This window comes from Phocoena sinus, chromosome 7 (assembly GCF_008692025.1).
Source record: "Phocoena sinus isolate mPhoSin1 chromosome 7, mPhoSin1.pri, whole genome shotgun sequence".
Taxonomy (NCBI): Eukaryota; Metazoa; Chordata; class Mammalia; order Artiodactyla; family Phocoenidae; genus Phocoena; species Phocoena sinus.
The window spans coordinates 73,322,104-73,349,726 of record NC_045769.1 but is presented as its reverse complement, the minus strand read 5'-3'; the positions used below and the strand labels follow the sequence as shown (position 1 = coordinate 73,349,726).

At 48.8% G+C, this 27,623-nt stretch overlaps 1 protein-coding gene across 7 annotated transcripts in view; it reads left to right on the top strand.

Moving 5' to 3' along the window:
• Window positions 1–27,623, top strand: part of TANC1 (tetratricopeptide repeat, ankyrin repeat and coiled-coil containing 1) — a 235,264-nt gene that overhangs the window by 195,434 nt on the left and 12,207 nt on the right. For all 7 annotated transcript variants that reach the window (XM_032636672.1, XM_032636666.1, XM_032636671.1 and 4 more), the window contains 6 exons: window positions 3,730–3,966; window positions 5,798–5,983; window positions 8,403–8,481; window positions 24,020–24,153; window positions 25,738–25,861; window positions 26,216–26,391. In XM_032636672.1, the coding sequence (XP_032492563.1) occupies window positions 3,730–3,966; window positions 5,798–5,983; window positions 8,403–8,481; window positions 24,020–24,153; window positions 25,738–25,861; window positions 26,216–26,391 (936 nt within the window). The remainder of the gene's footprint in view (window positions 1–3,729; window positions 3,967–5,797; window positions 5,984–8,402; window positions 8,482–24,019; window positions 24,154–25,737; window positions 25,862–26,215; window positions 26,392–27,623) is intronic.

Here is a 27,623-nt window from a genome sequence, read left to right as displayed (position 1 = left end):
GTACTGTCATTTTCTTAGGAGGCACTTGAATCACGGAGAGGTTGAGTAATTTTCTGAAAATCACACAGCAAGTTAGTTAAGGGGCTGATTGGGAACTCAAGACTATTTAATTCATCTTTTTCTCTTAGGCTCATGAATCTGAAGAGGGAATGGGATTGGTGGGAGAGGGGGAGAGAGAGGGTAACTGGCTGTCAAAGTCACCCTGGGAATTTACAAACAATTCCTGCCTGTCCTTTGGTGACCAGAGTCCGATGTGCCCCTCAGTGATGTTACGTGTGCTTTGAAAAAGCTGCTAGGGTTCTTCTGTAACCCCTCTTGCCTAAGAACTGATTTCATAGGCCTTGATAAAATCCCCAACTGTGTCAGCAGCGCTGTCTTATTCCTGCTCTACTGTTGGCGGTTTTACTCAAAGGAAAATAATTTTCTCAAAAACCCTTACTTTGGTTGAGCACTTACACTTTTAAAATGCTTTCAAATCCTGTTTGAGTCTGTGCTGTTTTTAAGAGCAAACTTACATAGGGTGGTAGAGCAAGCTTGGCAGGGATGAGTTTGCCCGAGGTTGAGCGTCGCATGTCACTCTTGGGACAGGGACAGCTCTCCTGATTTCTCCTCCCTGTTTTTTCTGCCCCTCCATCCTCACATGCTGGTTTGTTGCAGGAGGCTGGGTTGGTGCTGACCCAGATGGGGTTGAAAGATGGTCCCCCTGATTGGGTGAATGACGAGGCAGGTGTTGGTCACTTGGGTACAAGCTGTCCTTCCTTCCTTTTTTTTTTTAACTGAAGTATAGTTGATTTACAATGTTGTGTTAGTTTCAGGTGTACAGCATAAGTGATTCAATTTTATATATATATATAAATAATTTTTAGTTATATATATAAATAATATTTATATTCAGTTTTATATATATAAATAATTTTTTAGATTCTTCTCCCTTTTAGGTTATTACAAAATATTGTGTTGTTCCCCGTGCTATACAGTAGGACCTTGTTGATTATTTTATATATGGTAGTATATATGTGTTAATCCAAAACTCCTAATTTATCCCTCCCCCCAACTTGAAGCAGTCCTTCCTTAAATGTAAGTGATGATCCTAATGGCAGGAAGGAACTGACTTGTGGGCCATCCTCACCCATAAAGGGGCTTTGTTTACCTCTCTTCTCTGTGAACTTCTGTGTCTTAGAACCAGTATCTTGTGCCATGGGCTGAGCCGGGAAATGGAGTGTGCAGAGTAGATGGCCATGCACGGGGTCAGCCTCTGTGTGTGTGTGTGTTGGGGGGGCGTGTGCATGGGGAGGGCTGGGGGCATTCTGTATCGGATGGGAGGACTTCTCCCTGGTGTCCTGGCATTGAAGCAGGGACCTATAGGAAGTGATCCTTTGTCATCTGTAGCTATGGAAAGGGTATTTATTCCTGGCAGAGGGAACTATACGAGAAAGAGGGAAAGACCAGGAGGCCAGGGCATGCTTGCCATTGTTGTAGGACAAGCATTAGACCCAGCATGGTCGCGGTGTGGGGAAGTGAGGGTAAGGGTGCTGGGGGACGAGGTCACAGAAGGAGCTGAAGGGCTGGGTCACCCGGGGTTCAAGCTTCAGTGGCAACCCAGACCGCTTCAGGTTTTACACTTTGGGTTCTAACCTGTCTGTATGCTGTCTCGCTCTTCTGAGGTGTGATGTCACCACCAGAATAATAATTTCTATCACTTTTTAAGTATTCTGTCAGCTACTCTTGTGGACACCATATCATTGAAATACCTTGAATTCTGTGTGTTTTGTCATCTTTCTGTATCTTTTAATGATCCCATGTGTCTCTGGTCAAATAAGAGACTCAGTCTGTGTGGTTTTCACACCTAATGGGCAGCCCGGAAGTGGCCAGGGTCTGTTGGGAGTGATTGATGTCGATCCGGGACCATTGAAGGGAACTGTTAGAAGAAACGCAGTGGGCATCTTAATAGATGTTTAAAGGAGTGTCATTTTTCCAATGACCTGGAGATTTGAAGAAGATATTAGTATAGCTGAAATTTGCCTAAGGTATTCTGTGATTTTATTTTAAAACCTACAGATAACAAACTTCCCTTGATATCTGGGTCCAAGGAGTTAAGTGGGTGGTGGATGTAGTAATTAGTAGAAAAAGCCGGTGATTGTCTGTAAGTCTTGTGCTGCTGACAGCCCCAAGCTTGTGAACATTTTCACGTGTTCTGCTTTTTCTTGAAGGTACAATTCCTTGTACAGAAAAGAGAGTATTTGCTTTCACTTTTGGCTTTATTATCTCACTGTTAATTATTTAATCCTGTGATGATTATTTCATTGCCCCCCAAAATGAATTTTCTGTTTTTATTTGGATCAAACAGCGGTTTTCAAAGTGTGGGCCCCAGGGACTTTGCTGGTGGCGCAGTGGTTAGGAATCCGCCTGCCAACGCAGGGGACACGGGTTTGAGCCCTGGTCTGGGAAGATCCCACATGCCGTGGAGCAACTAAGCCCATGAGCCACAACTACTGAGCCTGTGCTCCGCAACAAGAGAAACTACCGCAATGAGAAACACGCGCACCGCAACGAAGAGTAGCCCCTGCTCGCCCGCAACTAGAGAAAGCCCCTTCCCAGCAATGACGACCCAATGCAGCCAAAAATAAATAAATTAAAAAAAAGTGTGGTCCCCAGACCAACAGCATCAGTATCACCTGGGGGGAATTCATTAAAAAGGCACATTCCCAGGCCATACCCCAGGCCTACTGAATACAGAGGTCTGATTCCAGAGAATGTGCATTTCTAGATTTTTAACTGTGATTAAAAAAACATAAAATAGGGCTTCCCTGGTGGCGCAGTGGTTGAGAGTCTGCCTGGTGATGTGGGGGACATGGGTTCGTGCCCCGGTCTGGGAGGATTCTGCGTGCCGCGGGGCGGCTGGGCCCGTGAGCCATGGCCGCTGGGCCTGCGCGTCTGGAGCCTGTGCTCCGCAACGGGAGAAGCCGCAACAGTAAGAGGCCCGCGTACCAAAAAAAAAAAAAAATTAAAAAAAAAAAAAAAAAAAACATAAAATAAAACGTACCATCTTAACTATTTTTAAGGACAGAATTCAGTAGTGTTAAATATTTTCACATTATTGTACAGTAGGTCTCCAGAATAAAACTAAATCTCCATACCTATTAAACAATTCTCATTTCCCCCTTTTCCCAGCCCCTGGCAGCCACCGTTTTACTTTCTGTCTCTATGAATTTGACTACTTTATGTCCCTCGTGTAAGTGGAATCGTATAGTATTTGTCTCTTTGTGGCTGGCTTAGTTCACTTACCCTCATGTTCTCAAGGTTCGTCTATGCTGTGGCATGTAACAGGATTTCCTTCCTTTTAAAGGCTGAGTGATTTTCCACTGTATGTATTTACATATCACATTTTTCCATTCATCTGTTGACCTTTTAGTTCACCTGCATCTCTTGGCTATTGTGAACAGTGCTTCCGTACACAGCAGTGCAGATACCAAGATCCTGATTTCATTTCCGTTGGATATGTACCCAGAGCGGGATTGCTGGATCTTAAGAAACCTCCACATTGTTTTCTGTGGCAGCTGTGCCATTTTACATTCCCACCGGCAAGAATGTCCGTTTTCAGTGCAGGTCATACTATGCACACTCAAGTTTGAGAACCACTGGATCAAGAATACCACCCTTCTCCACAGATGTTGTTGTGACTGACATCTACGTGAGAAATTAATCTTGTTGGGGGACATTCTCCAACAGGTGAGCCGTCTCCTAATTTTGGGAGGGGCCAACGTGAACTACAGGACTGAAGTGTTAAATAACGCCCCGATCCTGTGCGTCCAGTCTCACCTCGGCCACGAGGAGGTGGTCACTCTGCTCCTGGAATTTGGCGCCTGCCTGGACGGCACGTCAGAGAACGGCATGACTGCCCTCTGCTACGCGGCCGCTGCCGGCCACACGAAGCTGGTGTGTCTGCTGGCCAAGAAGGGGGCAAGGGTAAGCAGCAGCCTTCTCCAGCGGGGGAGGCAGGGGCGAAGGTGGGAGGGGTCTTCCATTGCTTGTAGAATTCTCATTTTCTGGGCCAAGCTCCCTTTGGTCTCTGCTTTGTCAAGTTGCAGTGAACAGAAATCACCACATAAACAGAAAAGGTGGAGCTACAGGCTCCAGACAGTGTGTGATGTAGCCTGATGTGGGTGTGTGTGTCATCTCCGAGAAAGAGAGGGGCCATGTGTTTTGTTCGAAGCTCTTACTCTGCTTAATCCTGCCCAAGGGGAGGCTCCCGACCACCAGCGGCCTGAGTAAGGCCATCCTTTCAAAAGCCTGCAAGTGTGACCCTGGAACTTGTCACAGAATTTAACACAGCACTGGATTGGTTGAAAACATATAAATGTTTGATTTTTTTTCTCCTTTCTTCTTATTCCGTTTCATGTCTTTTTTTTTTTTTTTTTAAAAAACCAATAAAATGAGTTCTGTGGGTCTTGGAAGGCATGTGCTTAAGCATATGGTTGCAGGAACACTAGAAGGCCCCAGATTCTCATTTCTCCAACTGCCAGCTGGGACGTTGGGCAAATTGTTGAGCCTGTGTGCCTCAGGCTTCTCATCCGTAAAATGGGCATAACAACAGGACCTACCCCAGGGCTGTTGTGTGAGCATAAGTAAATCAGTATGTTAACAATACAGAGTAACTATGTTGTTAAGGGGTTACTCGAGGACTATCAATGTTAAGAGGTTAAATGAGAACAGTGCCAAGTTCACAGTAAACTCTGTTTAGGTTTATTATAAGCACTTCATTGGGGAAGGGAGAAGGTACTTTTGAACAACAGTAGAAGTAAATCACTGATGTTTGTCTTTCTTCTTTATAGTTAGGATCTTTAAAGTTCAACGACAAGATATTAGGCTTATAGTAACTATGGGAGTCTTTTTGGTTTTTTCTCTCGAAAATAAAGCATTTGGGACAGGTCATCCTTAGCTCATGGAAGAAGGGAAATGTTGCTGGTAAGCCTTCCCAGTGGGTTCATTACTGCTCATCACCACACCTCCATTTCCACTTCCAAATCGTGGCTGGGCTTTATCCGGAGGCTAACTGAAAGCTCTGTAGGAGGGGATGGGTTGTGTAGTGGCTCTTGCAAAAGCCTCTGGGTTGAGGTGTAGGGCATCCTCAGAGTATGCAAGCAAGGCTGGACCCTGAATCCTCTTCCAGGCTAATATTTCCAGGTTTAGACAGGGAATGCTGTGTTGTCTGCTGCCTCTTGCACCATTAGGGGGTATGCAGCACTTGGGTACTCCCCATTTGTGGCTAGCTGGCCTTCTTGGCTTTGCCACCACACTTAGCATGCTGACATGTCCTGGGTCACCTGCCTTCCCCAGTAAAATGCCGCTTGGGGTCCCTTCCTGCTCTTCTTTGTTCAGAGCTGGGTTTTCCAGATCCCTTCCTTTCGCTGGCTTTCCTGTCTCAGTAAGCAAAGAACTGCTCTACTCCCCAAGTCATAGCTTGTCACAGCAGATTTCGAATACTCTGCCCAAGTTACCAAGGTTGGGAAGTATAGGTTTTGGTCTGTCCTCCTACCTGCTTCCCAGAGAACTTGGAGCTCTGAGTCATTTGCGAGGAGGATGTCTTGTGATCACTAGTTGTACAGAGGGAACTCAAGGCCTGGAATAGTGCATTAATTACACCATAGTAATTCAGACGGAGACTCTCCAGAGAGACATACTGGGACATTATCCCCTCACACCTGCAGTGGGATGGGGTTTGTGCAGAGCATGTGTGGGGCACTGTGACAAAGTGATGCTAAACCGTGACCTTCCCCTGTTCCTCCCCCCCGCCCAGGTGGACCACTTGGATAAGAAAGGCCAGTGCGCGCTGGTCCACAGCGCACTGAGGGGCCACGGCGACATTCTCTGCTACCTGCTGACCTGTGAGTGGTCCGTGGGCCCACCCCAGCCAGGCGTGCTGAGGAAGAGCCAGGCCCTGCAGCAGGCACTGACAGCGGCCGCCAGCATGGGCCACAGCTCGGTGAGTGGGGCCGCCAGGGCCCTTCCTGGGAAACTGGGAGCCCCGTGTAGCCCAGTGGGTCTGGTGTTTTGCATCCACCTTCTTCTGAGTTGCTAGCTTGTGATGCACCAAAGGAATGAAAGAAAATGAGGGTTTCACCACGTGTAAAAATCTTCTATTGTTATCAAGCCTGTCCTGTGAGTGAAAACGCAGGGGAGTGCCCACAGTCTCAGGTGCTGGCCCGGTAGGGGCTGGCTGCTCCCACGTGGAGGCCCTCCACGGTGTGCATTCTCTGCTCTTCCTTGTTTCTTCCCCTCTTCCTTCCTTGTTCCATTTTTACCCTCTAGCTCTGCTGTCTACCTTTTTCCCCTTTGATTCATTCTTTTGTCCTTGTGATCTTTTAACAATAATCACATGGAATCCTAATTATAAACTTGTTCTTGAGTATTTGAAGGATTTTTAAAAATAGAACTTCAGTGCTCCGGTAGCATGAAAGGGTGCTTATCATTCGTGGTTCCTGCACTGAAGGAAAACCTCATGCCGTAGTTACATAGAGCACTTCATTTCTGGTAGGTGTCAGTATTCCTCGATTTGAAGTGAATTCATCGGCATCTCCTGACCCGTGTGTCTGTGAATTTAATAATATTTTACCCTCTCTCTCCGTGTATTTCTCACGCTGTATTACGTATCTTCAAGCAGTTATAGAGTTGCCAGTGTTTGGTAAGATTCTTCCCCACAATGACTAAAACGTAAATTTGGTTGCAAAGCCAGCTGGCTGACTTTTAGCATTTAAAACACTAGAGCAGACACACGCACACACTGCTAGCTTATCGTTGGCATTTAAAACATCAAAACTATACACATACACTACTTCAGCCAACACAATATATTGCAGTAAGTTGAATGTAGAAGCATATAAGAAAACGCAGCTGTCTTTTCTTAATACAGACATAAAAGAGATTTACAAAAATGTGAAACGATGCCAGTCAACTCATCTATATATGTTTTAGCTTGAAGGAAATACTCATTTCATAAAAATGTGTTAAATGTTACCATGTGGTGGGTTTATTATAATTCCTTTAAAATAAAAATGTAAATAAATACTTTTAAATACCCATATACATAGATTCAGAGAGAGCACGTTAAGTCCACTTATTTGAATGTAGATGTTTTTCCTCTTTAAACTGTTCCCTAAATCTGTGTGTGTCCAGAATGTGCAAAATCACCTTAGGGAGCACAGGGAAGCCACAATGGATGTGACCTTGGTCTCAGCTCGTTTTAAAGCTGGCTGCGGGGAGCTGTGGAAAAGCAACTGCAGTACATCCAGTAACTGTTTCATGGACAAGGAGAGGATTTGTTCACCAAAAGACTTGAAGGGTGTATTCGTTTCCTCATGCTGTGGTAACAAGGGTCCACAGACTTTAGTGTCTTAAAACAACCTGTTCTGGAGGTCAGAGGCTGAAATTAAGTTGGGTCAGGAAGCCAGTGTTCCTTCTGGAGTCTCCAGAGAGGAGAGCGTTTCTCTATTTTTTGCAGCTTCTAGAAGCCACCATTATTCCTTAGCTTGTGACCCTGCCTCTGTCTTCAGAGTGTGTCACTCTAACTGAGGCTCCTGTCTCCTGATGTCTTCCTTCCTCTGACCCTGGTTCCTCCTGTCCCTCTTATAAACAGCTGTGTTCTTATCAAGTGTATATCAAATATACACTTGGATAATTCAGGATAATCGTCCCGTTTCAAGATTCGTAATCACATCCGCACATCCCCTCCTGCCACGTAAGGTAACATTCACAGGTTTTCAGGACTAGGATGTGGGGCCCTTGTTGGGAGTGGATTGAGAGACTGGAAAATGGCTTCGGCGAGCTCGAGGCCGCTGCACACGGGCAGGGTGGATGTCGGCTCTGGTTCGGGGCTCAGATACTTCTGTTTCCCCGCGGGCCAGCACCCCTGCCTCCACACCTGTGACCCAGCCTGCTCTTTGACAGAGGGAAAAGAATAATGTTGTCAGTAGAGAAATTTGGAACAGCACTGTTTTATTTTACTGAAAAGGTATGTACATCACCTTGTTTTCCTTCCTTGTGAAAAAAGGGAGTCACCGTCTTCTGGCGACTTATGCAGAAACTGCATTTGTATGATCTCCCCTGTCCTTTGTTGATTAGGCTGGCATATTTGGGTCATGTTGGAATTCATTAGAATTCTGAGTACCTAGTAATCCTGAACAATGTTGCCGAAATTCACTGTCTTTTTTTCTTCTCCTTCTCAAAGGCAAAGTGTGAATAGCATACGAATTACGCTGGAAAACCGTTTTCGTCATGTTTTCTCTCCTTGTGCAGCATAAGATAATCATGGTTAAAAAACAACACACTCTCTCCTTTGATACATAGGCTACAATAAGCACATATGGCTTTGAGAACTCATTAAATCACCTTGCCGCTTCTGACAGGTGGTCCAGTGCTTGCTGGGACTGGAAAAGGAGCATGAAATAGACATCAATGGCACCGACACACTGTGGGGAGAAACAGGTAATTATGGTTCCACTGCTTGTAGTTGGGGCCAAGTAGCTTCTTGAGGTTTTAGCCCGCATTTTGGCCTAATTGTCTTAAGAATGGCTTGGGATGCATCTAGTCCTATTGTTATTTTATCACAAGGCATTTGAAGTCAAGAGCTTTTAAAACTTCCCGAATGGCTAGTAAAACTTTTCTAGAAGCAAGTGTAATTTGAATCATTTTGGATTTACCAGCAGTTTCTGTGCATGTGATGAATGTCAGCTAGAAATACCCAAATAAGGTAGTGGTTTCTGCTTTGCTGAGTTTTCTCATGTCCTAACCAACCTGGTCTTCTGTGGCCCATGCAGAGTGAGCAGAGTGGGAGCTTCCAGCCCCACGTTCAGGTGAATCAAAGGTGCTCAGCAAGGGAGGCCCTGGCCTGCCTCCTGGAAGGAGAGTAGCACTCAGTCCTCATGGAGCCTGCTTAAAATCCTGAATACCAGCTAACAAGTCAGTTTCCAAGGGTGTGCGGGTGTGTGCTGAGCTGTAGTGGAGGAAGGAAGCCTGGGGCGAGTACATCTGAATTGGATACTTGTCAGATTAATATAAATAACACTGCTTTGAAATTTTCCCTTTGACTGAATTGGTATTAGAAATGTAAGACTTTGTTAGCAGTTGTTGTTTAATAGATGTAACCAAGGTGTTTAATATGCATTTCCAGGCTGTGTCCTGTGTGTATACATAGTGTATATGACTTCAGTGTCTCCTGCAGAGATTTATTTCCAAATGCTTCTCACTTATTTCCTAACAAGCCAAATGGTAGTGTGCAGAGTCCATCAGCTAACTCATACTTATTAGGAAAAGCCTCAGAGTTTCCTGGTGGGTATCACAGGTGCTCACCCCGCGACCCACGGTTGCCATCACACACACACGTGGGGCTTACAGTTGCTAGTTGTGGTGAAGTGGGCCATGGAGGTCCCGGCAGGAGGAGAGGTGGCATGACCTGGGGTTCAGGGAGAGCACAGGACCCCCAAACGGGATTGGATTATGCTTGGGGTACACGTGTGTGGATGTAAATACTGGCCTTAATTCCTTCTGGAGTCTTTCCCCCACCCATTTCTCTGAACCACAGTAGGGGCTGCTCTGTAATTTGACAGAATGAAAGCTTCTACCGCTTCCTATTGTGTTGCAGGCAGCAGGATAGCTGGGCAGGTTAGCACGTGACTTTCTGTGTGCTTAGCCAGAAGGTCCGAATCCCTGCCTTCCGTGGCCTGGTTATCAACTTCGGGCAGGTAACTTTGCCTCCTTGTCAAATGAGGTAAATAAGTTTTTATAGGATTGCAGTGAAGACTAAATGAGATGAGATAACCTTGGCCAAATGTTCCCAAAGATCAGATTCCCTGGGGCAGTTGAGCCTAGAAATTCTGATTCATTAGGTCTAGGGTGAATCCAAGACTCCCCTTTCCTAACAGGGCACCCAGGTGGTTTCGTGGCTTCAGGACAAATAGAGAAGCACTGTGAGAAGCTGTCTCAAGTGCCGGCCTGACAGCGCCAGTAACGAGAGGAGCTGGTGATGATGATGAGGGTCAGTGCTAGAAGCAGTACAGTGACAGCCCTCGCTTAGCTCAGATAAGAATCTCCAATCTTTAATATTAGAGTTGAGTTTTCTTCCTGGAAAAAAAAGTCCAGAGAAGCAGAGAAGGGCTTCATTTGAGGGCTCTGTGTGAGCAGTCTGTTTTGTCTGGAGATGATGAGTCCTGAATTTCAGTAACCACCTCCCTCCCTTCCCCCTTGAGAATCTGCTAGGTTGCAGGCTAAAGAAGCACGTAAGAGAAACTACAGACGCCCATCAGCCTCAATGAAAGGATGAGTAATAGTTCAGCCTCTCCCTTCCAAAGCCTCATGCATAACCTTCAGACCACTTTGCAGCCTGAGAAGCAGGTCACATCTTCCCTCAGCAGGCATTAAGCGTGAATTAACTCAGGCAAGCCTTTGAGAGACTTTTGAAAAAATTTAAACCGAGAGAAAGCTGAGCACTATTTCTCGGGCTTCGAGGCCCCAGCAGCGCTCTGTGGCTGCATGTCAGTAAAACCAATCTTGCCTGCTCCGCGTTTTTCTCTCTGATACCTTTCTCCTGTGTTCCTTCAAAAATGTCCACCAATGTCGGCTACCACAAACCCTCCTGATTTCCAGGTCTGTGGTTGCCAGAGGAATACTTTGAAATCTTGAGGAGGAGGTTTTAGATGAGAAAACATCTGCAAATAATGGGGCTTTGCACGAGCGTCTGCTGCATTGCCCAGATTGTGAGGTGTGTGTTTGGGATTTGGCCACATAGGGTCCACACTACCTGACCCCAAATGCCTTCTGGAAGAGAAGGCCCCAGTGCTGATGACAGCCTGAGTGGATGGGTCAGCTCATAATCCTGTTCTCACTAAGCCGCCAGCTGGTGGGTCCCCAGCAGCTGCTCTGTGCACTCTTCCTAATTGCTGGGGACCCTCAGAGTGAAAGCGATTGTTTGGCTTCCTGGTTTGTTTGATCCTCTTTCCTGGGTGTGGTCAGTGGTGCTTTGTGTCTAAGGCACTCTAGGATGGAGCTTGTCTTTCTCCAACCACAGTGAGAGGGTAGGATCCCAGGAGTGACCGTGTCTGGGGTGTGGGCAGGTGACGGGACAGCCAGACGCTGTGTGTGAATAATGCAGTTCCTTATTTCTGTTTGACCCTGTGTGAGTTCATACAAGTCTATTCAGTGTAGGTTAGCCATGGACAGCTTGGCTTTAAAATGCCAGCTGATGACGGGCTTCCCTGGTGGCGCAGTGGTTGAGAGTCCACCTGCCGATGCAGGGGACACGGGTTCGTGCCCCGGTCCGGGAAGATCCCACATGCCGCGGAGCGGCTGGGCCCGTGAGCCATGGCCGCTGAGCCTGCGCATCCGGAGCCTGTGCTCTGCAACGGGAGAGGCCACAACAGTGAGAGGCCCGTGAACCGCAAAAAAAAAAAAAAAAAGCCAGCTGATGGGGCTCCAAGAGAGGGTCTCCGGGGTGTGTTCTTGGCTCACCTGCCCATCTTTGAAGGGCCCGTTGGTTTCCGTGCAGCACTACGCCGCCCAGTTTGGAGCACAGCTACCCGCCCGTCTGTCCTCTCCCAGCCACGTCCAGGAGGTGGGAGCTCTAAATCAGTGCGCAAAGTCCTCCTCCACTTTTCTGCTGGGAGGGACCCTTGCAATCCCGGGGGAGCTGCTGTGTGTTGCACAAGTGGGGTTTTCATGCCTGTTGCCGACTGGAAGGCAGCAGTTCATCGGTGATAGATAATGACAGCGGACAGCCGAGGAGGAGGGAGCACAGGGGGCCAGCCCCACGGGAGGCCCCCTGTCACCCAGGCCCATCTGTGTGGAGGTGATGGCAGTAGGTTCAGTTGTGTGTCTTCAGTGCCCTGAGCATCTCCCTGCTGATGACCTGGAGTCACCAAACAGTGTCCCGAAAGGGGGGTGGCTCCTGCCTTAGGTATAAAGAGACAAGACAGTGTATAGAGTAGATTTTTAAGGCATTCATCTAAAATGGGAACAATGTTTACTTTGGGGTTTATTACAGTAAACTCAGAGTTTTAAGAAAAGTTGCAGAATACAGATGTGCCTTGGCGATATATGGTGACTTTGGTTCCAGACCGCTGTAATAAAGTGAATGGCACAGTACAAGTGAGTCACACAAATTTTTTGGTTTCCCAGCGCACGTAAGTTACGTTTACACTGTACTGTAGTCTATTAAGTGTGTAATAGCTTTATGTCTTTAAAAAATGTATATACCTTAATTGAAAAATACTTTATTGCTAAAGAAATGCTCACCATCATCTGAGCCTTCGGTGTGTTGTACATCTTTTTGCAATAATAACATCAAAGATCACTGATCACAGATCACCACAACGAGTATATAATAATAATTAAAAGTTTTTAAATACTGCAAGAATTACCAAAACATGACACCGGGGCACAAAGTAAGCAAAGGCACTATCTGCAAAGTGCAATTAGATGAGTTATGCCTGTATGTCTGCTGGTTTTGGAGAGCAGAGGGCCTAACTTATGTAAGTTTCCCTTTCCACCAGCATTTGGAGCCATTTGCTTTTTACGTCTGTTTGATGTCTAGATCCAGCCCTTCCAAAATCAGTCCCGTAGCTCTTTAGCGCTTCTCCGCGGGCTCACGCAGTTGAAGGAGTGTGACACTCAGGTGGAGGCGGGGAGTAAGGAGAAAGCTCGGAGCTACAGCGCAGTGGGCTTGGGGTGCATCTCCACCAAGCAGCTCTGCCCGCGAGGCAGCCGAGACCCTTAGCTTGTGACGTTCACACTCTGGGTCGGACAGCCTTGATCCCGTGGTTTCCGGGCAGCCTGAACCATGACAAGAACGCATCAGATGCTTGCGTTATCTCTGTTTCAGGCATTCCACAGCCATAACAAGCAAGTACTGGCTCCCACGAAGTCTTGACCTAACCGAGTTACTGTTTCCTTGTCAGTGTGTGATGGGAATCTGCCCAACCTGGAATGATCAGAAATGCTTAACTGGTGACTCACGGTGTCGTGAATTGTCAGAGGAACTGTGCTTCCAAACTCTAGGCCACTGTCAAGTCTGTGAGCCTGTTGTCTGTCTCTGGGCAGAACTTCACGCTCTTTACAGGGGCATAAAGGCCCTTCTGTTTCAGCAAGTTTGCCTGTCTTGTAAGCAAAGACTTCCCAGCCCCGGCCCCTTGGGGTCACCTTGCAGTTCCCTTCGTAGTACTTAGCACTGATAAATTCGATCGTTGGTGTTGCTTATTTGATGCAAGCTTGTCGTCCCCAAATTGTGGGCTTCAGGAGGGCAGAACTTTCCAGGTCTCTTGTGCTCACCTCTGTGTGTGGTCACTGTGTCTGGTCTCGTGTTGTCCAGTAGAGCTTCCTGTGGTGATGGAAATGCTTGCTTTCCGTGCTGTCCAGCCAGGTAGCCGCTAGCCACTGATCTTCCCTGGTGCTCGTCCCATAGGTGTTGAATGAGTGGACCAGCGGGTTTAGAGAAAACAAAGCTAGGTAACTTTTAGGGTAGGTGACACTCTCTTTGCAGAATAATTTGGGAGAAATTGTGTTGTTGGAGGGGAGAGGTAAGGAGCCCAGTTGCTCATCGGGACCCAATCCTCTGGTGTCTTTGTGTCTTGCTGGATTCCAGGCTGGCTGAGATGCCTTCATCCCAGTCATCAGTGTGGCTGGGTGCTGGGTTACATCTTTTGGAACCCCCAGCTATTAGCAGCCACACGTGGTGTGGGCACGGGTGACAGGCCAGGATGGACCGTGCCAGCCCCTTCTGTGTGTCCATAACATCTCCCTCCCTGCATCACCAGCCCGACTGCCCACTCCCCCGATGTGCCGCGCCCTCACACTGTTGTCCCTCGGAAATCCTTCTCACTGCTTCACAGCTGGTCTGCAGCAGGCCTGGAGCCGTGGGCTTCACAAACGGACAGGACGCTGTCCCGCCTGCCATACGACTGCTCCCAAGGGCTGCCCTTCCCTAATTTCTGACCTGAGAGGCCCCGTCCGTCAGAGGGAGGTAGACGTCTGACGGAAATGTTTCATGCCAAGTGTTCTTTTATGTTGTCCACGCTCTTTTAGTTGGTAAATACTTTCCAAAGAAGTTGAATCATTGTAAACACTATGTTTTTATCGCCAAAGCTGTTAACAACGCCGTATTTTCCTCTCTTTCTAAGAAGGGCTGAAGTTTTCTCCCCAGTATTTAGCTGCGTGGCCCTCCATCGTCATAGTTCACACAGGCAGTTTAGTCCAGCATGCATGCTGATCACAGGTCACTCACTCTTCTCTAATTCTGCACGGAATTCTGGATGGGACTTGAGTCTCAGGCCCAGCCTGTCAGCTGGGGTGTGGGCATTTCCAGGCGAGTCTTGGGGGAGGGGTCCTCACATCTGTTTCCTTACGGGGGCCAGGAAGCCAGGTAATGAGTTGTACTTCGTCCTTGACGTCTTAAAAGTTTCCCTCTTGTCGTCTCCATACAGCTGCTTCAGTTTCCACTCTGAGGCTCTGCCTGTCCTTCTGGGGGTGAGGTGTCCTCCTGCTCTCATTGCAGGGACCACGGACAGCAGAGCTCATCACACCCAAAGCCACCCCAGAACTCACTGCGTGCAGGTCAGGCGACAGGATGCCTTGTTGTTGATTTAAAAATAACCCTTTGTTTATTCAGATTTCACCTTAGGTCTTTTGGAGAGAGGAGGGCTATTGTTTGGTAAGAATTTAAAGAATGCTTGAGACTTACTGGATTGAGTTTGGCCTTCACACAGGTTAGGTACATCTCAGGACAGAATTCAGGTGAGAGACTGGAAAGAAAAGACTCGGTCTCCTGCTTGTTGGGGCCTGTGGAGAATTTGCGTGAAGGAGTTTACTAAATGTGTCTTGTAGAGAAAAGCAAGTGACTTCTCTTGTACACTGAAGATACCTGATTTTTATGGAGGTCCCGAGCCCCTCACCAGTACTGCTGTTGGAAAATCCTTGTCCAGGCATTCCTTCCTCTGCTGGTGTTTGCCTTAGGAAAGTATAATAAGATTGGTGGAAATCCAGGCTTCTGTCAGTCCTAAACAAGGTAGAAGTTCTTGGTTGTCCTTTGAAAGCATGAAAGAGGGGTAACCCAGGACCTTAGAGGATATGAGGGAGGGGATAACCCAGAATGAGGTGGGGAGAGGTGATCCAGGATCCTGGATGGAGGGGGCAACCCAGGACCTAGGCAGGGAGGGGAAGGGTGGATAACCCAGAACCCTGGAGAGGATGGGAGGGGGGAGCTCTGGACCCTGAACGGAGGGGAATTGGGGAATAACCCAGGACGGTGAAAGGGGAGGGACAAAGTTGAGTAATGTAGGCACTGGGGAAGGGGGTAATGTAGGTACTGGGGGGAGGGGGTAGCGCAGGCTCTGGAAGGAGGGAGATGGGCATGGGGTCACCCTAACAATGGAGAGGATTTGGGGGGTAAGAACCAAAGGGACTGGGTTTGTCCACACCCTGTCCCCTTCCTGCTCTAGCAGACCCCTGGGGTTTGCCCCTGACGTGGGTGTGTTCTGGAGACCTTTCCTCTGCCGAGAGGACAGCAGGAATCAGCGGACCTGTGTGTCCCTGTCCTGCAGGGCAGGTGAGGGGCAAGGAGCGGGGGCCCGTAGAAACCCGCAGAGGCATTTCAGGTGTAGATGGACTGGTAGCTTGACTGCTTACCAGGACCCTGTGCTCCGCCTTCATCATACTGCTTTCGCTGTACACGGAGGCCTTTGTTCTAGTGAGTCCCTTCCTATTCATTAAAAAAACAAAAACAGGGCTTCCCTGGTGGCGCAGTGGTTGAGAGTCCGCCTGCCGATGCAGGGGACGCGGGTTCGTGCCCCGGACCGGGAAGATCCCACATGCCGCGGAGCGGCTGGGCCCGTGAGCCATGGCCGCTGGGCCTGCGCGTCCGGGGCCTGCGCGTCCGGAGCCTGTGCCCCGCAACGGGAGAGGCCACAACAGTGAGAGGCCCGCATACCGCAAAAAAAAAAAAAAAAAAAAAAAAAAACAAAAACAAAAACAAAACTTGGGCTTTCACCAGAAAGGCATGTGCTCATCTACATTTTGGTAGCTTAGAGCATCTTTACCCACAAACGCGGCTGCTTGTTCTTTTGGTCACTCCCTCCTAACAGGACTGCACATGATTTACCTGCTCTCCCACAGAAAAATCATCCTTGATTCTTCCAAATTCCTACAGCAGTGATACTTGGATTCTCTTTTTTTGAGCCTGGATCTCAACTTGTGTAGGATGGTTTTGTCGAAACTGTCCCCCTTTTTAAACACTGACCCCTCACGTGGGGTCCTGCCCATAGCTCTGTTCTCCTCAGCGTACGCCCAGCCCTTTGAGGGCCCAAGAAGGAGCACGTTGTACGTGCTGCACGTAATTCGGTGTGTAAGAGGGTCTGTCCAAAATGTGAACATTCTCAGCACACTTTGCAAGTGACAGCTGGTCAAAGCTGCGATCCCCTGATAGATTTTTGGCACAAAGTCCGTATGAAACATGATTTATGTCATCCATAGTTTAGGAAATTGTTCTTAAATTGAATTATGTTATTTATAGCACACATAATTGAAGAGGCTTACTTGAATTGATACATATAAGAAAAGGGGAAGAAGTCAGGAATTGGACATGAGGAAGAGCAGGGATAATTCTGCCATAATGTCCTGAATGTTTACTAGGTTGAGCTGTTTTGGCCGTAGGATGCTGTGTGACCAGAGTTAGAAGGACACATAGTCATTACAGATTATTCTTACTGTCTGTGGGAGAAAGCTTAACAGCTCTTCAGGAGAAGAAAAGTGTTTTCTAGTACCCTTGTTCTAAAACAACGTTCATGGTCTGTTTGATTAGTTGGATATTCTTTAAAAGGAGACTTCTTAGGGGCAGAAGTATGAGAATTAAGAACTCAGATTCCAGCCAGACTCCCTGACTTCAAATCCTGTCTTCCCTCCCACTAGCTGTGTGACCTTAGGTGAGTTGTTCAACTTCTCTGGACCATATTTTCCTCATCTGCAAAACCAGGATGAGTGGTACTTGCCTTGTAAAAGGTAGTTGTGTGTGTGTGTGTGTGTGTGTGTGTGTGTGTGTGTGTGTGTGTATATATTTTTAAGATTTTTGATGTGGACCATTTTTAAAGTCTTTATTGAATTTGTTACAATATTGCTTCTGTTTTATGTTTTGGTTTTTTGGCCCCAAGGCGTGTGATGTGGGATCTTAGCTCCCCAACCAGGGATCGAACCTGCACCACACCCCCTCATTGGAAGGCAAAGTCTTAACCACTGGACCGCCAGGGAAATCCCAGAAGTTAGTTGTATATTAAATTAATTTATGAATTTGAAGGGCCATGAAGCATCATGTAGGAAGCAGTTTACAAGTGTCAGAGTATATTATTAAAATACGTCAGGCTCTTCCTCTTTTGCTTGTGAGAAGAGGTAAGCTCAGGGTCCTTCTGTTCTGCCATCTTGTCCAGTAATCTCACATTGCACTGTTTTCTTATCCTTCTTTAAAAGTTCTCAAGACCCAGGACCCTTAGAATCACAAAGCATATCATTGAAAGAGACTAATAAGCTTATGGTATAGGTGCAGATAGTTGAGGTCCAAAGAAATTTAATTATTTCATCAAGGTTTCACAGTGAATGGGTGGCAGAACCAGGACCCAAACTCTCAGATAACCAGGATCTTCCTGTTCTGATTGAGAGAGTGCCTCCAGGTTCTTTCAGCTGCTTGGGTTTAATTTCTAACTGACACTGAATCAGCTTTACGATTCAGGGCAAATGATGTGACTTAGTTCCTTCACCTCAATAAAATGGACATCATAATCTGCTAATTCGAAGGATTCTTGTCAAGCTTAAGTAAGAATTTACCCATAGTCTTTTTGTGTGTGTGTGGTACACGGGCCTCTCACTGTTGTGGCCCCTCCCGCTGCGGAGCACAGGCTCCGGACGCGCAGGCTCAGTGGCCATGGCTCACGGGCCCAGCCGCTCCGCGGCATGTGGGATCTTCCCGGACCGGGGCACGAACCCGTGTCCCCTGCATCGGCAGGCGGACTCTCAACCACTGCGCCACCAGGGAAGCCCTCACCCATAGTCTTTTGCCCAGAGCTTGGCAGCTCTAAGTGTTCGACAGATATGATATGTTGCAAAGGTAGTGACGAGCTGATTGTTAATATTAATTATCGTAATATATTTATGCTATACCTTTGGTCTTGATAGAGCATTGAAATGAATGCTTAAGTGACAGAATCTTAGTTACTTTGCAATTCCTTTATGGATTTGAAGGATGGAAAAGAATTTTGGTCACATGGGAAGTCCCATTTAGTGGCAATGACACATTTTATTTCTATGAAAAAATTCCTTGGTAATTGGAGGTTCATATTTAAGCTGTGTACAGAGACCAATAGCATGTTTTTACTCTAGAACTGGTCACATGCCAGGGGTGTCTTGGCTCCTCAGGTTTGGTTTCTGCCTTGCTTTGTAAGTAGTCCATCGGGAAATGGGCTGATTTGGTGCGGGCATCTTCATGTGTGGTTTGGTTGCCGCCTGTTGCCTTGTCAACAGAGATTCCCTCTCCTTGACCCCAGCCCGGCCTGCAGCTGCAGGCCCTCCTGGGAGACTTAATGCCAAGTGCAGAATGAGGAGGCAGTGTCAGAACAATAAGGAAGGTGTTCCAAACAGCCACTGGTGAGCTTCAGAGAGCTTTTGGGCAGAGCCGGCTTCCTGTTCGCAAGGTCACCCTCCCAGCACGGGTGTCTGTCAAGGCTGGGGGTGCTGGAGGCTCCTGGGGGTTCGTCTCTTGGTGCAATGGCATTTTTCAGTGAGAGCAATCTTTGTTGTGTTTTATTTTATCCTCTGCATTGTTGAGGATTCAGATCTTTGCGGAGATGAAGAATTTATAGCTCTTGGGGAGTTTGTTCTTCTAATGGAAGCCCTCCCCTCCTTCAGCCAGGAAGGAAATACTTAACAAAGCAAGGCTATGATACTGGACTTTTATAAATCTCAGCCCTGTCCATAGAAGGGGGAGGGGGGGGTATTGCCTGACTTCCCAGGGCGAGGAAAGGGCACTGCTTTCATTCAGAGGCCTTTGGGACCAGCCTCTGTGAGTGGCAGCCCTGCCCAGACCCAAAGGGCAGCAAAGCAAAACACAGGCCGACTAGCCTCTGGGGTGACAACTCCTCGAGAGGTCATTTGTTAAGTGCAGGGCGAGGGGCTGCTGTTCCCAAAGAGCTTTAAAAAATTATAGAATCCCAAATTACATTTCAGCATTTAGATAAAATAGCTGAGAATTCCCCAGCGTTCCACGTGCACTTTTACCTTTGTTCTCCTCCGGCCCGGGTTCTGTCTTCACTGCCTTTGTTGCATCTAATGGTTTCCATCTTGGTCGCAACTAGATGACATTTATGAGACCCTTGCTGCTTATCACTATTCACTTACATCCATTTTTATAAAAGATGGGAAGAGCCAGCATGTCAGGAAATAAATCACACCAGTGAACACACGTATGTAAGCAAAGCCGAGCCACGCTGCCCACGACCCGGGCCGCCATCTCAGCCGGCAGGAAGCGCGCTTCTGCGGGCGCGCACTGTTCTGGCTCGTGTGCTCAGCTGGGGCCTAGGGGTGTGGGCTGGCTCGTCACTGTTTGGTGTATGAAAAGGTCACTGTCCAGAAGCAGGGACCGCCTGCGTGTGCTCTGACCTGTCACCCTTTTCTGTAAGTCGGGAGAGAAGGATGTGGGCAGAGGGGGTGACAATCCATTGTTGAAGCCCCCAGGCCTGCCGGCCTGGCCCAGGAACACACCCCTGTGTGTCTGAGGGACAGACCTGCCATAAAATATCACAAACAGCCCTGCTTATGGAATGACTGTGTTCCAGGCACGTTGGCGTTGAGCTTTTGTAAATCACATCTCTGCCCGGAGAACTTTAGTTCTTAAAAGATTCCTGCAAATGATCCATTTTACCAGGAACCATCTCTCACTGATGTTTTCAGTGAGGATTTCGTATTGTTGAGGGTCAGCTGGGTTTTCTTAAAATGCACACCTGCCACGACAAACGTGCGTCTCTGAAGACAGAAGACGGTATGGCCGAGGTAAAATTAATCAGAAAATGACACATGCCTTCGTGGGAGTTTAGTTACAGAAATGCCATCTTGTTGAGGATTTTGCAGTAGAAGAAATTCTGTTCAGTTTGAGTCCTACGAAGCGCCATGAGCTCAGGTTGATTTTGAGAGCCCCCGTTTCATACCAGGTCTTCTTTCTCCTTCCTCTCTGAATTCCGTTGGCCGGAAGCCGAGGCTTTGCCCTTCTCCCAGGCGCTCTCTCCTGTCCGGCCCCTCCCCCTTCTCCGGCCAGGCAGAGTGCGCTGACCCTTGTTAGGGGCTGCTGGTCTGCTCGGAGGACAGCCTTTTCAGCAGAATAACTGGAATTCCTGAGCAGAGTTCTGCTGGTTTTGTTTGTTTAAGCATCTGGTTGACTATTCTTCAGCCTCGCTTGTTTCCGAATATGGTGTCCTTACATCCTAGTGGCTGCTAGAACTTGAGATACACCCTTAGCCTCAGGGGTCCTGAGCGATGGCACCAAAAAGATTCCCTCTGAGTAGAAAAAGGAAAACACAGATCCTGTTGTTTGGGGCATGGGGTGAAAGCGAGAGCCTCATTAGGGAGGTGTGATCCATTTTAGGCCAGCTGTGTGAGACTCCCAGCCTGTGCTGATAGATGCTTCACCATCTCAGAAGAAGGCTAAGCAGCCGGTCGGGCTGGAAGGGAGAAGGGAATCCAGCCCTGTCTCCGGGCCTGGGCGGCGCTCCCCTCCGACTGTCAGCTGTTCTAACTTCTGGCTCCTCTGGCACCTCCTTCAAACACAGGGCCCTATTTTTAGTGCCGGGCTGTCATTTTTGATGGGCGGTTGCAAAAAAAAAAAAAAATCAGTGGCAGCTGCAACAGAAATCCTGACTTAAAGGCCCCATTTATAATGCGGATGAAACCTGTTTACCAAATAAAAGAGACTGGACCGTCAGGGTGATCAGCTGCTTCGGGCCTCGTCGGACGGAAGAGCCTTGAGCTTATTACGTCCACGGTGTCCTGCCTGCGCCTGGCCACGTCCCCGCCTGCAGCGCCAGTGCCCGCGCCGTGCCACAGGCCGCTCCCGGCAGAGGAGGGGCTCCCTAATTGCAGGAAGGATGCCAGGGAGCCGCAGGCCCAGGGAGTGGCTCAGCGTCCAGATCTTCCATCTCACAAAGCCCTCGCTTGCAGGGATGTGGTGTTAGACCCATCCAGTGTAAAGAAAAGCGCCCCAAGGCCCATGTTACTTCAGAATCGTCAACATTCACACTGTGGCAGGAACAGACCGTGATGGGCATGCCTGGCAGCAGGACCACGGCCCACTAGTGTAGAAGCTCACAGGACAGACAGGATCACTTGGCCACTGATGTTCAGACATTTGGGGTATGGGAACTCCCACCTCCAGCCCAATGCATCAGTCTATAAACCGATATCCATACTAGTCTGTTTACGGTATTTATTTGTAAGTTATTTACAAGTTTAGATGTGCAATGGGTGACAACGAGCCTGTCTGTGTAACACGGATAGGAATGGCACCCGTGGTCGAGACCCAAGATAGCTTCCACTCCCCGTCTGTGGTTTTTACTGGTTGCCCTGTCTTGAGAAAATCAGTAAAGCGGTTAGCGACTTCTTTGTCCCTGAGAGGGAGCTGAGGTCCAGGTGTCATGTTTACATCTTTTTCGTGTGTGTGGTCCTGGGAGGTAAACCATGGTTGGCCGACAGAGCTGGAGTAGGCATGGTGTCTGTCCTGAGAGGGGGTCTGGAGAGGACACAGGGAAGCTGCATTGCTGAGCCCCTGGCTTCCCGTCTCAGCAACGCCGGGAGACCCAGGGTTCCCAGCGATGCCGGCCCTGCCCTCCCGGAAAGGGGACCACTGTGGACCTGTCCTGAGACCGCCCAGCAGTGCTCTCAGTTCTGAGCTATCGCCCTGTGTGTTCTTCTGTGTTTTGCTTCTTGGAATCTCTGTTAAATTTGGGAGGTGGACCCGTTGCACTGCATTTAGCCATGTGGTGTTTATTTGGTGGCCGTGTAGTGTTTGCACCATGACCTGTGGTCGGCTGTCCGCAGCCAGCTGGGCTGCTCCAGCTCAGGCTGTCACAAGCACGCCTCCCCGTGTGCTCCAGGGGCACGTCCGGGCACGCATCGACACCTGGGTTGCTGCGTGGAAGGATGTGTATGTCCTCAACCAGCAGCGGGTCCCATTTCTCAATTTCTTGGACTGCTAGTGAGGTTGGGCGCTTTTCATAAGTTCGTTGGCCTTTGGACTTCACCTTTTGTGAAGGATCTATTCCTGTGTCTTCCTAGTTTTCATACTGAGACGTCTGACTGATTTGGAGGGACGCTTACTTTATTCAGGAAGCCAGAAGTTTGAGGTGTGAGGTTGTATGTAGAGACGGAGTCGCCCAAGGACTAGAGCGGAGCCGCAGCGTCAGGCTCCACCCTCTCCTTCCCCCTCTGCGTTGTAGACACTCCCAACTGCTGTGTCTCCGTCTCCCACCCCTTCCTGTCCTCTGCTGAAGAGTTTTGTCTTGGCCTGGGGCTGTCCCTGCAACCTGCCACTGTCCTTCCCTCTAGACAGTGGTTCATGCCATGGCAGAGCCCCTCTTCTAACTAAACCCGTCTTTCTGCCTCCCCAGCCCCCATTAGGAATCATGCCTTGGGGGTGGGGAGGCGCAGTCACTGCTGTGAGGGTGTCCTGAGGACTCTGGGCCTGCATTCGTTCCCTTCACACCGTTCTCGTTTTGTCCTCTGCTGACCTTCCCGCTGCACCTCTGCTGCCAGCTACAGCTCCCTGCCTCAGGATCACACTGGGCTGTTTGCCCAGGCACTCAAGGCCCTCCACAGCCTAATTGTCCTTTTGTTCCTTTGCTGACATTCTTAACCCAGGATCTGAACTTGTTACAGAAATTCTAAGCTCCCTGAAGGCAGAAACGCAGTGATATGCTCTCACTGCCTCAGCAATCGTTAGCTCTTGTTGATTGAAATGTGTGACTTTAGGGTAAAAAGCTGGTCTTGACAGTAATACTGATCTCTGTGTTTGTGTGGCCCTATATTCTCGTTGTCTCTTACTGTGAAAAAAGGCAACAATAGAACAAACGTTTAGTGGCTCCTGAATCTGCATTTGGGCCAGGCTTGTAGGGACGGCTCATCTCTGCTCTCACAGCTCTAGCTGGTGTGGCTTGACTGTGTCTGGGGATCCCTTTCCAGGATGGCACACACGCACGCAGGTGTGTGTGCAGGCTGGCTGCTAGGATATTGGCCATGCACAGCTTCTCCCAATGGGTCTCACCTCAGGGCTGCTTGGGCTTCCTCACAGCGTGGCAGCTGATTCCAAGGAGTGCTCAAGGAAGTGGAAGTTGCCCACCTCAGGGCCTGGGCCCATGCACTGGCACAGCATCATGTCTGCTCTGTTCTGTTGGTCAAAGGTGTCACAGAGGGACTTCCCCTGGTGGTCCAGTGGTAAATAATCCGCCTTCCAACACAGGGGACGCAGGTTCAATTCCTAGTCAGGGAGCTAAGAACCCACATGCCGCAGAGCAACTAAGCCCGTGCACCACAACTACTGTGCCCATGCACCTCAACTAGAGAGCCTGTGTGCTGCAAACTACAGAGCCCACACACTCTGGAGCCTGCGGGCCACAGCTTACAGAGTCCACGCGCTCTGGAGCCCGCACGCCACAACTAGAGAGAGAAAACCCACGCGCCACAACTAGAGAGAAGCCGGCATGCCACAACGAAGAGCCTGCGTGCCACAACGAAAGGTTCTGCGAGCCGCAACTAAGACCCGATACAGCCCAAAAAAATTTTTTTTTAAAAGAAAGAAAGAAAAAGGTGTCACAGAGCCTACCCAGATTCAAGGGGGGCAGGATACGTGGTCCCCCTCCTCTCAGCGGGAGGAGTGTGAGAGAGTCTGTGGCCACCGTTAGCCACTACCACGTGGCCATCATACTAACAGACTCCTCCCCCTGTGACTTCCCTCTAGCCCTGACGGCCGCTGCAGGACGAGGCAAGCTGGAGGTCTGCGAGCTGCTGCTGGAGCGTGGAGCTGCTGCGTCTCGGACTAACAGGAGAGGGGTCCCTCCGTTGTTTTGTGCGGCACGCCAGGGGCATTGGCAGGTACCCGGGGGACCCCGAGTGCTTCAGAAACAGTGAATGGGATAGAGATCGCTGCTGCCCGTCTCCCCTGCTGGGCCCTGTCTTTTTCACATTCTTGACTTCGGCTTGTGCTGTGAGCACTGCTGTATCAAGGCAGACATTTGACAGGCTAGCACAGTCAGCCACATTGGCTGGTAACTGGGAGCAAGGCTGGTAACCGGGTCAGAGACCAACAGCTGCTTCCCCATAACCGGGGAGGGGAAATGGAATGGGTGCGCCCTGTCCTGACAGCAGAAGACTTGGCGTAACACAGCGGCTGCTGCAGTTGTGCAGCCCGCTTGTCCAGCAGGCTTGGGAGAAGAGTGGGCTTGTTGTGCTCCGTGGGAGGGGAAGCCTTTTCCCTCTGGTCCTGCACTGTGATTCAGGCTGGCTTCTTTCACAAGGAGCGACGCGTCGTTGCTTTTAGTCTAATTAAGGGAGCAAGGGGTCCTTGATAGCAGCGGTTCAGTCATTTACTCCTTCATTTTGTAAACAGTGACCATGTATCTACCCCATGGCTGGCACCAGGTTACACACAGCTGCAAACAGACAGATGGATTTCACCATCATATCCATTATAGAAGGAATTTTCTAGGCCCAAGTTCACAGTGTGGAGTCTCAACCCTTCCGGTTCGTGCTAGCTCTGCTGGTAGGAGCTGTGAGGGTGCCCCACCAAGATTCTGGCTTTTCTCCTTCCTGTTTCTAAGAGCTTGGTTTGTACCGGCCACTCCCTGCCTCTCTCACAAGTCCTTGAGATGCCCTAGCTAATAATCCTCTCTCCTGTTCTCTGTGTTCCCTAAGTCGTGGGGAAGTCTGGAGACATATGTTAGTGTGTCAGGAACAAGAGAGCAGTGGGAATATGCCACCTTCTGCTGTGGTGGCAATAAAACAAGCGTGGTGCCAGAGGGAGAGAGGCTGGACCACAATCCCCTGGACAGAGCAGTTCCCTCCAGGATGGTCACTGTAGGAGACCCCTCTCTGGGTTTTTTTCCCCTTCTCACCATGTACTGTTTAAAGGCATAACTTGGAGGCTGAAACTCCTCCAGGAAGCTTTGCCAAAAATCACCTGCTATGAAGGTCCCCCAGTCCTAAGCCTCAGGAAGCAGACGGCTGATGGGAGAGGGTGGGTGAGTGTTTTCGCATCCATTGCCCGTGCCGCGTCCGCCTGCTACAGGAACGTGGTGTCAGCCCCTCCATGGGGCCGTGGCTGTGGTGCCTTCCCTTTAGTTCTGCTCAGCTACCCCACGTGCCCTGTAGTGGCTGTCCTGTCATCACTTGACTGTGCTTGGAATCCTCCCTTCTCCAAATTTCTGCCTTGTGTGTGCAAGTTTTACAGACATAGTAATGAATTCAGCTGGTTAAAGAGAAGATAAATTGGAAGAAGAGTCTGTTCAAAGGAATACAATAGAAAGATTTTACAGGCCCCACGGATCACACGACTTACAGGGCTTTTTAAAAAGAGGAGAGTCCTTTCACTACTCTGAAAGGTGGGAAAACCATCCTGAGTAGAGAGCACGTGATTCAAGGGGCAGCAAGGAAGCGTGTAATCCCGAGTGTTTCTTTCAGATCGTGAGGTTGCTGTTGGACCGTGGCTGTGACGTGAACCTAAGTGACAAGCAGGGCCGGACGCCCCTCATGGTGGCTGCTTGTGAAGGGCACTTGAGCACCGTGGAATTTCTCCTTTCGAAAGGTAGCCGCACTGTCCCACCCCCCCCGCGTGGGACTGTCTTGGAGGGACAAGGACAAGAGCTTTGGCAGACTCGTTTAGTACTTTCTGATATTTTTGTTTTTTTTGTTGTTGTCTCTGTTTTGTTTTTGAAAAAATCTTTTTGTTAAGTGTTCTTGTCATGGAAAATTTTCACCTTGCACACAAGTAGAGGGAATAGGGACGCATCCCACGTACCCTTTACCCAGCTGCAGCGGGGATGATCACTTCACCCTTGGCTTCAGATACTGTTTAGGCCAGGCCCCTGCGGGCGTGAAAGGGTCTGCCTCTGGCCTTGTCTTTCCACGGTCATGTTCTGTGAATGGGCTTGTCTTTCAGGTGCCGCCCTTTCTTCCCTGGACAAAGAGGGTCTGTCAGCATTAAGCTGGGCTTGTCTGAAAGGGCACAGGGCTGTGGTCCAGTTCCTGGTGGAGGAAGGAGCCAAGATCGACCAGACGGACAAGAACGGCCGCAGCCCCCTGGACCTGGCCGCCTTCTACGGCGATGCGGAGACCGTAGGTACCGCGGCGGCCACGCTCCCCACCTGTGCCAGGCGGACTGGGCCGCGTGGAGACTCGGGAGCTGAGCCATCCCCAAGTGTGCATGACGCTGGCCCCGCGTGGCCGGCTCATACGCGTGTGCTGTGGGGTGGCTTTCGTTTTCCTCTAATTCTGTGGCACGCAGTCTGTTGCAGACCTGGGGTAAAGATTTTAACAGACTTTAAAGGCTTAAAATTCCATGATTACAAACTGCACGCACATACATGAATATGTGTACACACGTGCATATGTCATTTCATTTTCTTACAGTTTCCATGTAAATAGAATGCCCGTACAGATCATTTAAAAATCACTTTTATATATGTGAGAAATTACTCATCAAATAATCAGTTGGTTTGTTTTTAAATTGATGTGGCTTTGTCTAGAAATAATAGAAAATGCTTTGGGCACTGTCTTTATCTCTTTGCCAAAGGCCCAAGTCTAACTGAGGAAGGAAGGGATAAAACCTTAATAAACTAAAAACCACAAGATGTCTTTCAGGGCAAAAACCACTTTGTCAGTGTCCATATCCCAGGCACCAAGCAGGTGCTGGAGGAATGTTCATTTCTCCTTGAGAATTATCATTTATGAATCGTTACGTGTGTCTAAGGTGAGGATTAGCTAGACAGACAGGTACTGTATTGCTGGGGGCTGTGGACCTTGGAGCAGAAGCCATCCCCACCCTGCACGTCTGTGCCTGGTGGTTCTACATGTTACAGTTAAATAGTTTCAATTTCCTGGACGTTATAAACTGTACTTAAATGTCGATTTTCAGAAACAGCTATTTAACTGAACCTCACCTCTCCACACTTTTCTTTTTCAACTTACGTCACATTACCAGATCCTATAGTTTATCAGCATTAGGGAAGAGTGAAAGATCTTAGCATTCTAAGCGTCATTAAAAAGAATTGTGGTAAAAACACATAACGTAAAATTTACCATCGTAACCATTCCTAGGTGAAGAGTTCAGTAGTGTTGCATACATTTCACATCGTTGTGCAGCCAAAGTCCAGGCTTTTTCTGTCTTGTAAAACTGAAACTGCACCCATTAAACAGTTAACCTCGTTACCCCCCCAATCCCGGCAAACACCTTTCTACTTTGCGTCTCTGTGAATGACAGCTCTAGGTCCCTGAACACAAGTGGAATCATACAATATTGTCGTTTTGTGACTGACTGATTTCACTTGGCATAACGTCTTCTAGGTTCA